The sequence below is a fragment of the Trichoderma evansii genome, assembly GCF_050947405.1.
Source record: "Trichoderma evansii strain SZMC 28006 chromosome Unknown GGI43scaffold_9, whole genome shotgun sequence".
Taxonomy (NCBI): domain Eukaryota; kingdom Fungi; phylum Ascomycota; class Sordariomycetes; order Hypocreales; family Hypocreaceae; genus Trichoderma; species Trichoderma evansii.
This window is the reverse complement of record NW_028145197.1, coordinates 203606-218577: the sequence shown is the minus strand read 5'-3', so window position 1 is coordinate 218577 and position 14972 is coordinate 203606. Positions and strand designations below refer to the sequence as shown.

Here is a 14972-nt window from a genome sequence, read left to right as displayed (position 1 = left end):
CTTGCATCACCAACTTTAAGAGAATAATAGCGTGATTTACAGTGCGGTCGCTCGCAATGTCTCATCAACATATTATCAGTGGCTGCCTAGAAATAAATAGGACGAAAGCCAGTTTTTATACGACGGCTCCGGTAATCCTAAGCTCTGCAGAGAATGACGAATATTAACAACAACAGCTATAAGGGACTATAATATCTAGACCCTGGATCCTTTATAAACCTGTGATCTCATAGAGCCCGATATACAGCATGATTATAACCTTCATGCTTTGTTATCTACGGGCCACGTAACATCGTAAAACGAGGTAGATACTTCATTATAACATATTGAAGAATATTCTAATCTCATTTAAAAAAACGGATACAAGACATACACACGACTTGATCAAAGATGTGGCCGTAGATGAAAGCGACGTTCTTAGTTTAATTATTCAAGGGAGACTGCCAATAGAAGTATAGAAATAGTTAATTTGTTTTTATTACACATCGACATTATCAAGAGATGCAGCGAATGGCCACCGATTGTTCATATTCGGCTATCTTCATGTTGTACAGGCTGACAATCCACGATCGTGTTGTTGGCCCATCTCTTGAGCTACTCTTAATTGCAATATCGTCTGTTACTGCTCTTATTAATCTTTAAGAGCTTAAAGTGTTTATTCGAGTGGGAAAGTCAAAAATAGCCAACTTCTCCTCAGCTAAGTCATCACCAATTCTGCTCACGGTTAGGCGCTAGGATCAGCTCTGCCTGAAGAGCCACGCGCTGGCCTATTCTAGCTCCTGGTGAGATCCGCATTTGGTGCCTGGTGCACCGATCATCATTTACACAAGGCCACGGTCTAGGATTGATCTCTCGACGAGGAATATCACCCTGCGGTTGAAGTGTGCTAGTGCGATGCATCTGGGGCATACAAAATGATACAGTACGGCCTGCCAATTTTTAGGGGGTTGTACGAAGTAGCAGTATTACCAAGCAAAAATTACAAATGGTGGTTTGACGTAGCACAGAGAGAAGATCTGTATTATGTATAATGTACCAATATAGCGGTACAATCGACTCTGTAGCAGTAATTACTCCTTGCCGGTACGCTTTTTGGCTTTTGGCTGGTAATGATTTGTAAGGTGGATTGGTCCTAACTGGGGAGAAAAACGGTAAATTTAGAGCTGGGGCTGAGAGCTGGGATAGCAGCGGGTAGGCCGCGAAGTATTCATTGCTACCAAGCAACAGGGCCATGCATATTAGGTATAGAATAATGGGCGAGCAGGCATCGCGATGCCATCCCTGGCCCCGGCATGCTTGTTCACCACATGTCGGCCTAGCTGAGGCGACAGTGCCGTTAGTGGAAGAAGATCGACAAGTTGTCGGCCGCACAGGAAAGCACTTTTAATTGCTCGCAAACACTGACCGTTTGCCGTTGACGATGTGATGGATCCGAGCGCAAGGCCTTCAAGGGTACGTGCAGGAGCAATAACAAATACTCCGTCGTACTAATGAGCGTCGTGCAGGCAGAAGGAATTGGCTTCATGCACATGGTGTGGCTGGTACTCGTGGTTGCGTGTCGTTACGTATGAACCTACCATCGTCTAATGTTTGCCTCTTTATATGACGGAACGTGGCGCACCTCGCATAATGAAGGGCGATATATGAAACGGGGAAAACGCCAGTAAAGCGTTCGATGTGAGCGGACCAGCATTTGAGGCGGCAGAATGACGGCAGCAGCGACGACGGCTGGGTGGCGGAGACAGCAAATTAAGACGGTAGATTGGACTGGCCGCCAACCCTGGTCTTGGGCGCTCTCTCATCTTAATTCAACACCATGTCTGGAGTCTCGTACCACGATACGATGCTCGTAGCGATGAAAGACATTTTCGGTAGCCCGCAGTCTTTAGCAGGAAGGCACTTTGTATAGGCGGTAATCTGATTTGCCAGAAGATGCAGCTAGCCTGGAGGCTGTAGCAAGCCACCATCGTGATAGACTGCGAATTTGGTCCAGTCCATCAGTCTCGGCCGGATAGGTATGGGGCTTGTGGACAAGATGTGAGCGCCATGCCAACGATCGAGGCTTTCAAAGGAAAAAAATAGAACGGATGCCCTCCTCTCGGGTTCCCACCACCGATTGTCACACACGCTAGGACGTGCCATCGTGTCCCACTGTGGGCTCAGCATTCAGCAAATCAGCCTTGCTCGACTCTTTTGCAAATCGCGGCACGCTGTGGAAATATCGTGGAGAATAAAGGACGGCGCTTTTGCTTTTGTGCATTCTCTTCGGTTATCGTCTTCTTCCTACTAATTTCCTGGCCTCCAAGGGTCAGTTTTGGCACTACAGCAGACTGACAGGGGTGGAGGCGAAGAGAGAGATGCTGCAGACACTGCTGTTGCGTGCGGTTTCGGATTTTGGCGGAGCATGGAGCAGCGCGGAGCACAGCAGCCTGTCGCTGGTGCATGGCTGGGATGGCAGGAGATGCTGCGTCTGCGGACTAGCCGGAGAGAGAGAAATCCAGGAACAAGCGAGAAAATAGATGCTCGTTTCGTACAGAATGGATCGATGGTGCGTCAGGCCAAAAAGCCACAAAACGTCCAGGCCAGCTTCTTTTTCTCTCCGAGCGCTGGACGGCAAGCCTCAGGCAGAGCTTCGCGGTGGCTAGACAGGGGTTGGTGCTGTGGCTAGTGCGGGCCAGGATCCCCAAGCAGCCTAGCGCGCACATGCTGGGCGACCATTTTGGCGCTGGGATCCCCTGGCTCTTGACCCGTTTGGGCACTGGCAAGCGCTGAGAGTTTCAGGGGTTTTTGGGGCCGCACAGCTGTGGCACCTGGAGTCACGCTGAGGTGAACACTGAGCGCGTGCATGCAGCCTGGTGAGAGCATCAATTGATCTGATGAGCTTCATTTGAGGAAGAGGTTTTGCGTGGCATTTGCGTGCTGCCACTTCTCAAAGGATAATAATGCACTCTCTTTATTATAAGCTAAATAATAGTCAATTTCATGTTTTAAACCTTTCATGATGCCTCACTGACAACAGCCACAGGCAAACACGTGGTGTCAAAATTGGCTGCCCGATGATGCGTCCTTTTAGGGGCTCCTTAACGGCAGACGGTAGTGCTCCGTGCTGTCTAGTTTTCTGTAACAGTTGCTCGTGCTGGCTATGTGTTTTTCCCTCTCCGGGTCTATCGATTTTTTTCTCGTTTAATAGGTAGCCAAGATTAACCGGCAGCACTACCATCGCCTAACAAGCTGGCGGTGGTGGCAGAATTAGCATTGAATCCTTTCCCCTTTTCCATCTGGGATCGAAACACCACGGCCAGTCCTTCTTCTCTCCACCTTGCGAGCGCAGACTCTGCTCGCTGTCTCTCACCAGATTGACTGGCCAAAACAGGCCCAGAGAGCCCAATCTTGCTGCTCTGCTCGTACGAGCTGACAGGCCTCGAGTACGACTTTCAATTCCATTTCCGCCCCGTGGTGGGCTGTCAGGCCTGGCGCTTGTTTAATTAGGTACGGATAGCAAATCCACCCATCCAAGGGCCCTGGACGCCGTCTCCATCGAGCTCCCGGCTTACATAGACTTGTCCATTTTGATAGGCGAACGAGGACCGCGACCCCGACCAGCGACCTGGAACTGCAATCACCACCAGGAACCAGCAGTCGCGATATCCACACACGACAGTCCGACCGAAGAAACCGTCGAATCCAGAGCCTGCCCAGACGCTATTCGCCGTAGCTCTGCCTGCCCGACATATGCAGACATACACGTGTACTCCGTAATAGTACTCACTGTATATACACATCCAATACTGTACATACTCCATACAGACGCATCGCAGACGCCACGCATCACCTACCGGTACGAGTTCATGCACCAGCATCTTGTCCCCACCAGCCAACAGGTGCGCAGATTGGATCATAGGAAGGTGACAAGGGGGCGCTGCGGACGAGAGTCCAAGAGACCAAGAGCAAGAGGAAAAAATATTATTAGAAAAATTTCAAAATCCTGCTACTGCTGCTAGCAGCAACAAACGATCGGCGCGATACACACGCCAGACGTTAGTTGACGATCCTCTCTCTTTGACTCTTTCACTCTCTCACCATCGTCGCTCTTTTCTTCCGGGGCATCGCCATCGCGCTCTCTGCTCTCCCCCCTTCCCCTCGTTCCTCTATTCGCTCGTTTTTTATTTTATTTTTATTTTCGCCTCTTTTCCTCTTTGCCGCTAAAGCGCTGCCGCAGTCCCTGACTATTGTCGCTAGTGTTCGCGCCTTTGCTGGCCACAATTCTCTGCTACTCAGTCGCTTGTGCGCGTCTGCGCCGTGCAGTCCCGCTGGCTTGTGCGCGCCGTCGATAACGGGTCCCCAAGGCCTTGGTCCAGCTCTCAAGCTATTACGGAGCTTCGCTCCCTGGATGACATCTGCTGGATCCGCTTCGCTTCGCAACTTCCGCCATGGCGTCTTCTCCGCCGGCCTCACCATCGCCAGCGCATAAGCTTCAGCGTCCCCTGAGCGCGATTGCTACTCGTCCTCAACCACGGAGCACCAGTCGGTTGAGTATGAACAGCAAGCAAGGCGGCGAGAGCAGAGCCTCTGACGAGGACAACCGGACAGCTGTCCGCGTCGGTAAGCATTTCCTCTCTCTTCTCGCTGGGGCTTATAAATGCACATTTGGTGCCGGATCAAAAGTGAGCTGACAATGACCGCCTCTCTTCGCAGCTGTCCGAGTACGACCGCAGCTGAGACCGGAAGATCCTGGATATGATTTGATTCCACAGCGCTTCCAGCGCCCTATGGTGCACGTCACATCCAACACGAGCCTGTCCATCGATTCCCCCCAGGGCCGCAAGCTTTTCGTTTTCGACCGTGTCTTTGGCCCAGAAGTTACGCAGAGTGGTATCTGGGACTATCTGACTGACAGCATCAATGCCTTTACTCAAGGATACAATGTTTCCCTTCTCGCCTATGGCCAGTCTGGTGCTGGAAAATCACATACCATGGGCACGTCGAGCCCCGACGCAAATTCAAATCCTGAAGATATAGGTATGAACTCTTCACCTTCATCTGCGATTTCAGACTCTGCTTCCCTACTTGCCATGCTTCGCAATCGTCTTTCTGCGTAGTCTATACAACTTCGCCTCGCTAACCATGCTCTTTTTTTTTTTTTTCTTAGGTGTCATTCCACGTGCGGCGGCCGCCCTTTTTGAGCATCTAGACGTACAAAAGGGAGTAGCAAATAATAATGGCAGTACGATGAAGAGCGCGAGCAGCTTTAGATCGCCTCGTGGATACGGACAGCAAAATACCCTGGGTGATCGGAATTGGGCGATGACGGCCACGTACGTCGAAATCTATAACGAGACGCTCCGAGATCTCTTGGTTGCAGACTCTTCAGGGTTCAATGACCGAACTTCAGTCGCAATCCGCGAGGACGTAAAAGGCAACATCATTCTCACAGGCCTGCACCAGGTCGACATTACCTGCGTGGACGACATTCTCAACGCTCTCGACTTTGGTTCATCCATTCGTCAAACCGATGCTACTGCCATCAACGCCAAATCATCCCGCTCCCACGCCGTCTTCTCGCTCAATTTGGTCCAGCGGAAGAACAAGTACTCGAATTCCGATAAGCGCCACTCGATGCCTTTGGAGGCCATGAGCGGCCAAGATGTCTCTGTGACAACCGATAGCAAGCTGCACTTTGTTGATTTGGCCGGTAGTGAGAGATTGAAGAACACGGGTGCTCAGGGCGAGCGTGCCAAGGAAGGAATATCTATCAATGCCGGATTGGCTGCGCTGGGAAAAGTCATTAGTCAACTTTCGTCGCGAAACTCGGGCGCCCATGTCTCATACCGCGATTCCAAGCTCACTCGACTCCTACAAGACTCACTCGGTGGTAACGCCATCACCTACATGATTGCCTGCGTCACTCCACCAGAATTCCATCTCAGTGAGACATTGAACACCGTTCAGTATGCTCAGCGAGCTCGCGCCATTCAGTCAAAACCTCGAATTCAGCAGGTCGAAGAGGGAGATAAGAACGCCATTATTGAGCGACTAAAGGCCGAAGTAGCGTTTTTGCGCGAACAAATTCGTAGCGCCAACACCGGGCTTACCGAACAGCCGCGCAGTGCTAATAGATCTAGCGAGAGATCCGAGAGACAGAATGAACGGGAATTGGAGCTTCAGAATCAGCTTCTGGATTCGCAAGAGAACTACAACACCTTGAGCCAACGCCATGCTCATCTAATTTCTGAAATGGCCAAGGCCCAGGAGAGCGAATCTGAGCACCATCGCCAGCTGGATGAACTCCAGGGAGAGAACGCAACAGACCGACTGAATCGGTCCAACTCATTTGCCAAGGCCGTTGAACAAGTCGTTCTTGAATATGAAAAAACTATCCAGACGCTCGAACAATCCCTGTCAAGCACCCGAACTACCCTGTCGAATACGGAAACAAATCTGCTTGAGAAGGAGACTAAGTGTGCCTATGTCGAGACCATCAATTCCCAGCTGCAGTCACGCCTTACAAAGCTCACGGACCGTGAAGCCCACACTGCAAACTATCTGCACGACTTGGAGACTAAGCTGGATGGACACACGAACGGCGAGGAAAAGAATGCCACCATTATTGTTGAACTGCGCAAGGAAATTTCTCGTATTCGCGAGAATGAATCTGCGTCCGAAGAATACATTTCCACGCTGGAAGAACGACTTGCTGAAGCGGATCAAGATGCCGAGCTCATGCAGCGAGAGGTTGAGCGGCTTGAGCAGGTCATTGAGAGGCAGAGGAGCCTAGGAAAGCTGGATGCTCTGCTTCACGAGCTTGACCATGTTGATGAGTCCAAAATACGCGACTTTGAAGGTGAAACAAGCGATGTGTCGGCAGACCGCCAAGACAACCAATCTGTGAGCTCCAAGGCCCAGGAACACAACGAGGATGACGATGCGACGCCAACACTCCCGCCAGTTGTGGAAAACGACGAAGATGCCGCGAATGCTGCGAAGCCTGTATCCAAGCCAGCCGTGGAGCAATCCAGTGGTGACGTAGCCCAAAACCAGGTTACTGCGCAAACCAAGTTCGTCTCTGATAAGCTGGAGTTGGTGACTCGTGAACTTTTTGATCTTCGAACTGAGCACGAGACTACCGTCCATGACTACGGTAGGTTGCATGCCAAGTATGAGGAAGCCATGAAGAAGCTGTCAGAGCTTCAGGATACTATTGATGAGGCTCGCTATCCCCGTGCACGCCATTCCATCATTTCCGTCGACGCTGCGACCGAAACTCGCCCCGAATCGTTCCAGTCTACAACTACAAGCGACGCAAAGGACGACGTCCGATCTTCGGTCCCTCGGTCTCTCTCGTCCGAGCTCTCTTCTGTTATTGACTCACCTATTACAGCAGATACTACACATATGGATCTTGAGTCTGAAGACGACACCGCTACCGCCAAGCCCGCAACGTCTGTTGAGGATCTTACACAGGAAATCATCGAGCATGTTGAGCTCCATGAGCAGGACGAGCCAAAGGAGAAGCATGAGCACGTGGAGCACGTTGAGCTAGCTGAGCCTATTGAGCAGCAAGAAGTTGAGCACCACGATGTTGAGTACCATGATGTTGAGCAGCATGAAGTTGAGCAGCATGAAGTTGAGCAGCGTGAAATTGAGCAGCTTGAAATTGAGCAGCACGATATTGAGCAACATGAAGTTAAGCAACACGAAGTTGAGCAGCGTGAAGTTGAACAGCAAGAGGTTGACCAGCACGCTGAACAAGTGGAAGTTGAGCTTGTTGAGCCGGTTGCGCAAAATGTCAAGTCTGAACAGAACGAGCACAACGAGCAGAATGAGCGTCTTATTGCGGAACTTGAAAGACTCAAGGTCTTGGCCGAAGAAAAAGAAGCTGCCGAGCAGGAACTGGCTATGAAATATGCCCAACTTGAGCTGAAGCACCATGAAACGCTTGACATGGTTGAAGAGCTCAAGACGGAAGTCACAAAAGCTAGAACCGTCGAAGCCGGTCCTCGCGTTATCCGTCGCAAGTCGAGCCAAAATCTTCTAGGCGTGGATCGTGCTCAGCGATCGTTCGCTTCCCTGAGAAACCTTGCTGCCGAAAACTTTGAAGGAAAGCCCGAGACCATGCAATCATTCGAAATAAGCCTCAACTCGGCCGTCCATGAACTTCAATCTCGTAGCGAGCGGATCCAAGAGCTCGAATCAGATGTTGCAGCAGCTAAGAGAGAGATGGAGAGCAAAATGGCTATCATTTCAGGCTTAGCGCGTGAACGCTCCAGCTTGAAGGTCTCTCCCGTAGATATGTCAATGGTTGCTACTCTGCGTGGTCAACTCGAGCAGAGTGAGAGGCAGCTATCTGACCTGCGTTCGGCGCACGCTGCTCGCGAGCGTGACCTCACAAGCGAAGTCGAGATCCTCCGCAAATCGGTGGCATCCACCCCTACCAGAGAGTTTACACCAAGTGACGAAGAAGAGGTTGATATTCCTTATAATGAAAGGGTTTCTACGCTACAGGCGGAGCTGGCTGGCTGGGAAAGCAAGCACCACACAGCTTTGGTATCCATGCGAAGCACAGAGAGAGAGATGCAGGCGACAATTCAGCAGTTGGAGGCGCAGGTCGAAGCTGCCAACGTCCAACTGGCCGAATCACAATCCCTTGTTGCGGCTGGAAGAGATGCCGAGGAAGCCAAGGAAGAGGTTCGCAAGCAGCAAGAGCTCATTGAGTTCCTACGCGGAGAGATCGATGAGTACAAGGCCGTCATCAGCAGTAACACTACCAAGGTGACTGAGCTTGAGGCTCTGCATCGCTCTGCCCGGGCAGCAATGGATGACATGTCCAAGATTCATAGCGAGGTCACTGCGGAGACGACCGCTCGGCACCAAGAGTTGTCTAATAAGTTGGAGCAGCTGATTGCTGGCCATGAGGATGCTACAAAGGCACACCAAGAAGAAATGGAGGCTCTAAAGGACAACCATGCTAAAGAACTTGCTGAGCTGAAGCACAACGAGCAGACTGGGTATGAGCAGCAAGTGGAGGTGCTTTTGACTGAGCATTCCGAAGCTGTTCTCAAACTGGAGGCAGATCTTGCTCAGTCGAGGGACGAGCTGACAAACGTTGCCACCCAGATCGCTGCCGTATTTGGTGCAGAGCTGCCCTTGGAGAAGCTAGGTGAACGCATCAGGGCTCTCGTCGCTGACCAGAAGTCTCTTGAGGTAGAGCGAAAGAGGATGGGAGAGCTTACGTCCCATGTGACGGAGCTTTCTTCCATCAACGATTCCCTTGTTCGGGATCTCGAGGGCGTGAAGACTGTTATTGCAGGCATGTTCCCTGGCAACGCAGACGCCACGTCCGGTCCCCTGACGGATCAGCTCGCCGCGGTCAAGGCCAAGGTGGAAGATCTTGATGGCCGTAACAAGAAGAACTCTCGTCTCATCGAGGAGCTCGAGGAACAGCTACAGCACAACTTTGACGAAGTTCAAGTAACCAACAACCGTTTGAGCTCGTTACAGTCTGAGCGCAATGCTCAGCTCGACGAGGCGCTGAATTCAAGACTGAAGCTCCAATCCGAGCTGGAAACAGTTCGCGAGGAATATGCTACTCTCCAGGTAAATTTCCCCTTTTCTTTCTCTATAACTTTCTGTCGTGGCACTACTGGAAGCTATAATTTTTTGGATGAATTCGACTAACTGTTGATGAATAGATGAAATACAACGAAATTGTCAATGGAGATGTCAAGCGATCCAACTCCAATTCGACAATCCGCAAGAGTTCTTCGCACAACTCTCTGCCATCGCCTCCTCCTTCCGTTCCTCTGCCGCCTCTGCCCAATGGTGCCCCCGCAAACGGAGTGCCCAGCTCTCCAACATCCACACGCCCACCCAGTAACAACTTCAATATTTCCCAAGTTACTGAGGACCAAGAGGCTCGCATTAGAGCCATCGAGAAGCATCTCTCTGCTGAGCGTAAACTCACACAAACGTTGGAAGAGGCTCTAGGCGACTTGGAAAAGCAGTCCAAGAAGGTCAAGACAGACTGTGATGCCTGGAAGAAGCGTGCGCAAGAGCTTGAGGCTGAGGTGAAGGAACTGAAGGAGCGACCAGTCGACCAATCACAAGACAACCGTTGGAGCATGCAAGCAATCGAAGAGGAGCGCAAGAAGAGACAGGCAGCAGAGGCTGCTCGAAGGCAGCTGGAAGAGAGAATGCAGGCTATCAACAAGGGCAGCAAGAAGAAGAAGGGCAGCCTGAACTGCTTCTAAGCGACGTCCATGGACAGACGCAGCTATCGGCGTGGGAACTGCAGGACTATACCCCCAATTTATCTGCGCCTCGTAGGAACTCACTGCCTACTGCAGCAATTCAGATTGGATCTCTTCTTTACTCTTTGATTACGATGAAAGTTCGCTCCCCTGAACTCTTTTATAATTTCCCTTCTATGATGATTGTTCTGTCGGTGTTTCTGGTTTGGAGAAGAAACAAATTATTGATACCTTACATCTTGGTGTTGGTTTCCCGCTCGTTGTTCTTCTTCTCTTCTTCCTTTGGTTTCATTCAGCACAGCCGGGAGTTTTCAATCTTCATTCACACCTACTTATTTTTTTTTCGTACTCGAAATGACCCTTTTTCTTTTTTCCCTACAGGCGAGCAAAAATACTACATGATCTGCTCAATGCTAGATGATTGCTGTATGTCATGATGCGCGTTGTTTATTTTATCCATATATTTATGTTTAGTTCACCTTTTTTATTTTCTCCCTTTGGGTCGTTCTACTGTATATTGCAGTGGGGGGCGGTTATTATTTTTTACTCTGATGATGCAGAAGGAGCTTGTGAGGTGGAGCTTGACGTTGGAGGAATTGTAAAAAAACAAAAGAGGAGAGGCTGCATGGACCAGACGGCCATGTTATGAAAGGCTTGGAGTTGATGTGATGGACTTGGAACCTGTAGATTATTTGTACTTTTGTAAATGGCTTTTTCTTTTTTGTTTGAAGTGCTGAATGTGAATACGCACTACGGCGTGGCCGTTTTTGGTTTATCATATCTTACCTATTACTGCAAATGTTTATTGTCAAATGTTTATTCTCCCCTGGCATTGGGCTTTTTCTGGATTCTCTTGCACTGATTGATGGCTTTTCATTGAGTGGATTTATAATGCAGTTTGTGCGATAAAGATAGAGATAGCTAAGATTCCAAATCAATTATCCCTTTGGGGTAAGGAGCAGAGATAATGTATAATAAAATGACGTGTGGTCGTATAAAGTTTGACAAAGACTGGATAGATGCTCTTTAGATGACCAAGAGTTAGGAGGGCCATTGCAACTTTCTAGTCAAACTTACAGGCATATATAAATTGCTTTTGGCCTGTGAAGCTATTTAGACGCTACAGCTACAGCTATAGAGAGCATTGCGTACCAGTGGTGGCAAAGATTAAATGCCTCTAATTTAGCAGTCCGTCTCATGCTTACTGTACGCTTACAACTCGGTACGATTCAGTAGCTGTCATGCTAAAGCTTGAATCAATCACGGCCTATCAAAAAGCTCCGAGGCCCACCAAAAAAAGCTTCGACTTCCCTTTTTCAAACCCCTTTCAATTCACTTGATTGGCATTCATCTACACGTAGCGATTTCCCTTTTTTTCTCTTCTTCGTAAAATCTTTATAAACGGCTCTTTATTTATGTTTTGACTGCGATTTCTCCTCATTCACTCTCTTTAATTGTAAACAATGGCGCGATCAGACGAAGCACAGGCCTTTTTTCACGCTGTTTATTCGGCTGCCCAGCAGATTCCTTATGGAAAAGTGACTACCTATGCGCATCTTGCTTACTTGGTCGGCACGCGTACGTTCTACTTGGATATTTCTCTATTAGTTTATTTTATTTCCGCTTCAATTTTTTGGATGATAAGTTTGATGAATTGATAATCAAGAAGCTAAGATGTGGAACAGCACAGAGACCGAGACAGGTGGGCGTTTGCATGAAGCACTTGCCTCATGATGAAGATGCCATGTTTAACAGCACGAATGTGCCGTGGCAGAGAGTTATCAATTCCAAGGGAGCAGTATCGCCAAGGTGAGCAATCTTCAATACTGATTTTTATACGTATTTTGCAGGCATGGCTGTAATTGCGTGTGCATATGGATATAAAATTAGTACGTGAATAATAACCGTGAATATTCTAGATCACAACCTTCAGGCGCGACAAATCAAGCTACTGCACTACGGAAAGAGGGAATTGAAGTGACGCGGACCGCTATGGGAGAATTTATTATTGATTTGGAAGTATATGGGTGGTTTCCTGAGGAATTGGAGGAAGAAGAATGAGCTTCACTGCCACGGTAGTTGTGGCTATAGGCTGGTAAGCGGCTCTTTGACTGCACTGAGAAGAGACAACGTGGCTAACAAATTCCCTTTTTATAGATTACAAATGTATACATAGTCAATACGGCATAAGAATACAAAGCAGGCTTTTTGTGATTTCACACCATGATGAGCCTCCTCCCAGAATTGATATACAGCGAATATACCCTCCGTATGCTGTTCATTTTAAGTGCAGTACTCAATACCACTGACGATATTAGGCGCACAATCTCCACCTTTTAAGATTACAATTTCTCCAGTATATTTCACTTCAAAAAGCCAATGTCTTATTACACCGCTTGGAATCCCTGGGGCATTGAATTGGTGTGGGCAATCCCGCTGTCTCGCGGGTTATTCTCACCTGGCGTCCGAGGCTTTGATCCACTTGTGCTGTTGCTGTATTGTCGATCATTTGAGGAAATCGCAAGACCCGCTGGATTCCTCTTTATGTTGCTATCGTCGTCTTGGCCTGGATTGGCGGTGTGGTACTCCATCCACTTGAGAATGGTATAGACTGCAAAGGCGAGCAGAGCGCCCAGGAACGGCCCAACCCAGTAGATCCACTGGTAGCCCGTGAAGCTGGTGACAACAGCAGGACCAAAGGATCGAGCTGGGTTGATGCCTGTTCCGGTAAAGTTTGTGCCGCAAAGATGGGCGATGAAGACGGAGAGACCGATGCCCAGAGGGGCCAAGAAGGTAGCTCGGTGCTTCTCCACAGCAAGGAAGTATACTGTGATGACGAGCTGCGATGTGAGGAACATCTCGATGAAAAGACCACGAGAGATGCTGGTACCAGAAGAAAGTTTGTTGGCTACGAGGAGAGGGCCTGGTAGCAGGGCGTCGGTAACCGCTGCGGCGGCAATGCCGGCGACGATTTGAGTAGGGAAGATGAAGAGGCCACGAAGAGGCTTGACTGCGCCGACGAGGACGAGCCCGACAGTAACCTAGGGCCAGGAGTCAGTCGTTTGATCATATGAAAGACAGCCAGTGGTGGCAAAACTTACAGCAGGGTTAAACATTCCGCCTGTAACTCGATAAAATACCCATACATTGACGGCCAAGGCTGTTCCAAAAGAAGCAGCAATATACATTAGAGAAAAGGGGAAAAGAGGCGCGTTAGGATTCCCTGGTGAGTTATTATCGATGGCAGCTTGAGTGCCTATATAAGACATGAGGAGGAACATGAAAGTTCCGCAGAACTCGCCAAAGATGACGACGAGCTCATTGCGGATCTTTTCACGGGGAGTAGGGGGTCGACGCATTTTTGGGTAGGTTTCTCTTTCTGTGATATGCCTAAGAGTAGCTTGGATGATATCAAGGCAGATCTTGTTATTTAGGACTTCAAAAGGCGAGGACTGAAGAAGTAGAGAAGAGAGAGCAGGACGATACACTGAATAGGTTTTGCTACTCTATTTATGCTGAGTATATGTATTAAGAGGCTTGCCACATGGACTTTTGTGTCCCATCTATCACTTCGCTCGTGCTCACATATCAATCGAGGCTAACATCTGAACTCCGCATTCTTCTTGCTGGCAGAGGCTCCCATCGATTGGAAAGCCTTTGTGGCTCAAACTTAATTATGAACAGTTCCAGCATGCAAACGAATAAAGAGCTTACTGGAGAGCTCCACATGAGGATAAAATAAGAGAAGAGTGGCTAATGACTGACAGAGAGGGCAGCGGCTGTGGCGTATGGAAGGATTCACCGTGTGTGATCGCGTGTGATCGCGTGTGATCGCGTGTGATCGGAGCTATTGGAGCTATTGGAGCCACAAGAATCGTTGGTTTTGGTGTTCACTTCGGTCTAAAGGATTCCACATATCGGCTTAAATACTGATTCGCGTATTTTGGGCGCGAGATACGAAAAAAAGCGAGGTGGCAAAGCTTGAGCTGAGATGCCCTCTTGGCTGGCGCATCTCACAGATCGGGGTTATACCAACTAGGTGGGATGAACGATTCATACAATATGAATCAAATTACATGCTACAACATGCAGGCTAGTTCGATTTATCCAAGTGCAATACTTGTCACACCTAACTGCTTGCCTCTTGAATAATTCTCGTCACAAAATGCTGCAGCTTACACCAAACGGCCCCCAATGAAGAGGTCAAGATATCATACAGAGCGAACCTTAATCCTTGCTACCCACAAGACTAAACGTGACCCGCCCCTTAGCGAAAATCAATTGCATAATTAGCGGCGATTCAGCTGGATTGTTCTCCAGAAGCCTTATCTGGGGGTGGCCAAGCTTGAAGCTGGAGAAGCCACATTGGAACTTTAAGTTTTGCTCCTTGGCGCAGCCACGCCAGCCCGAGAATTCGGTTCGTGTTGATCCCCGCCTCGGGATCATTCACCTCCGAGATATTAGTTGCCTGTCCTGACGATCCCTGCGGGTTGCCAAACGGTTACCGGCGAGACCCTTGTTGGAGTGCTTATTAGAGTGGTTAGAGTGGTTAGAGTGTAGGTACGGGTGTGGGAGGCAATATCCCTGATGTGCTGAGCTGCGGGTTCAGCCACTCATGCGGCTGAGACATTCTGTCAAACTAACAAGGATCATACACACAGTTCTTAGACAATGGGACCACATACGTCTTCTTTGCATGGCTAATGGAGTTTGCAGAAAGATAAG

The 14972-nt window shown here is 49.2% G+C and overlaps 2 protein-coding genes across 2 annotated transcripts; one reads left to right on the top strand and one right to left on the bottom strand.

The window, feature by feature from the left end:
- Positions 1–11572: 11572 nt before the first annotated feature.
- On the top strand, positions 11573–13009 carry GGI43DRAFT_404014 (6-O-methylguanine DNA methyltransferase). Its single transcript, XM_083205872.1, has 4 exons — positions 11573–11825; positions 11933–12056; positions 12167–12342; positions 12405–13009. Exons 1-3 carry the CDS (start codon positions 11711–11713, stop codon positions 12306–12308), a joined length of 381 nt encoding a protein of 126 aa, XP_083060780.1. The 5' UTR covers positions 11573–11710; the 3' UTR covers positions 12309–12342; positions 12405–13009.
- GGI43DRAFT_383436 (aquaporin-like protein) lies at positions 12635–13606 on the bottom strand (the record flags this gene model as incomplete). Its single annotated transcript, XM_083203386.1, has 2 exons — positions 12635–13288; positions 13349–13606. The coding sequence occupies 2 exons, from the start codon at positions 13604–13606 to the stop codon at positions 12635–12637; spliced, it is 912 nt and encodes a 303-aa protein (XP_083060779.1).
- Between the last annotated feature and the right edge of the window lie 1366 nt (positions 13607–14972).

Excerpts from the sequence above, each read along its gene's own strand:
- GGI43DRAFT_404014 (XM_083205872.1), top strand. The coding sequence starts at position 11,711 with ATGGCGCGATCAGACGAAGCACAGGCCTTTTTTCACGCTGTTTATTCG. Across the intron at positions 11,826-11,932 it reads TGCTTACTTGGTCGGCACGC|CACAGAGACCGAGACAGGTG; the intron begins GTACGTTCTACT and ends GATGTGGAACAG. Across the intron at positions 12,057-12,166 it reads AAGGGAGCAGTATCGCCAAG|ATCACAACCTTCAGGCGCGA; the intron begins GTGAGCAATCTT and ends TGAATATTCTAG.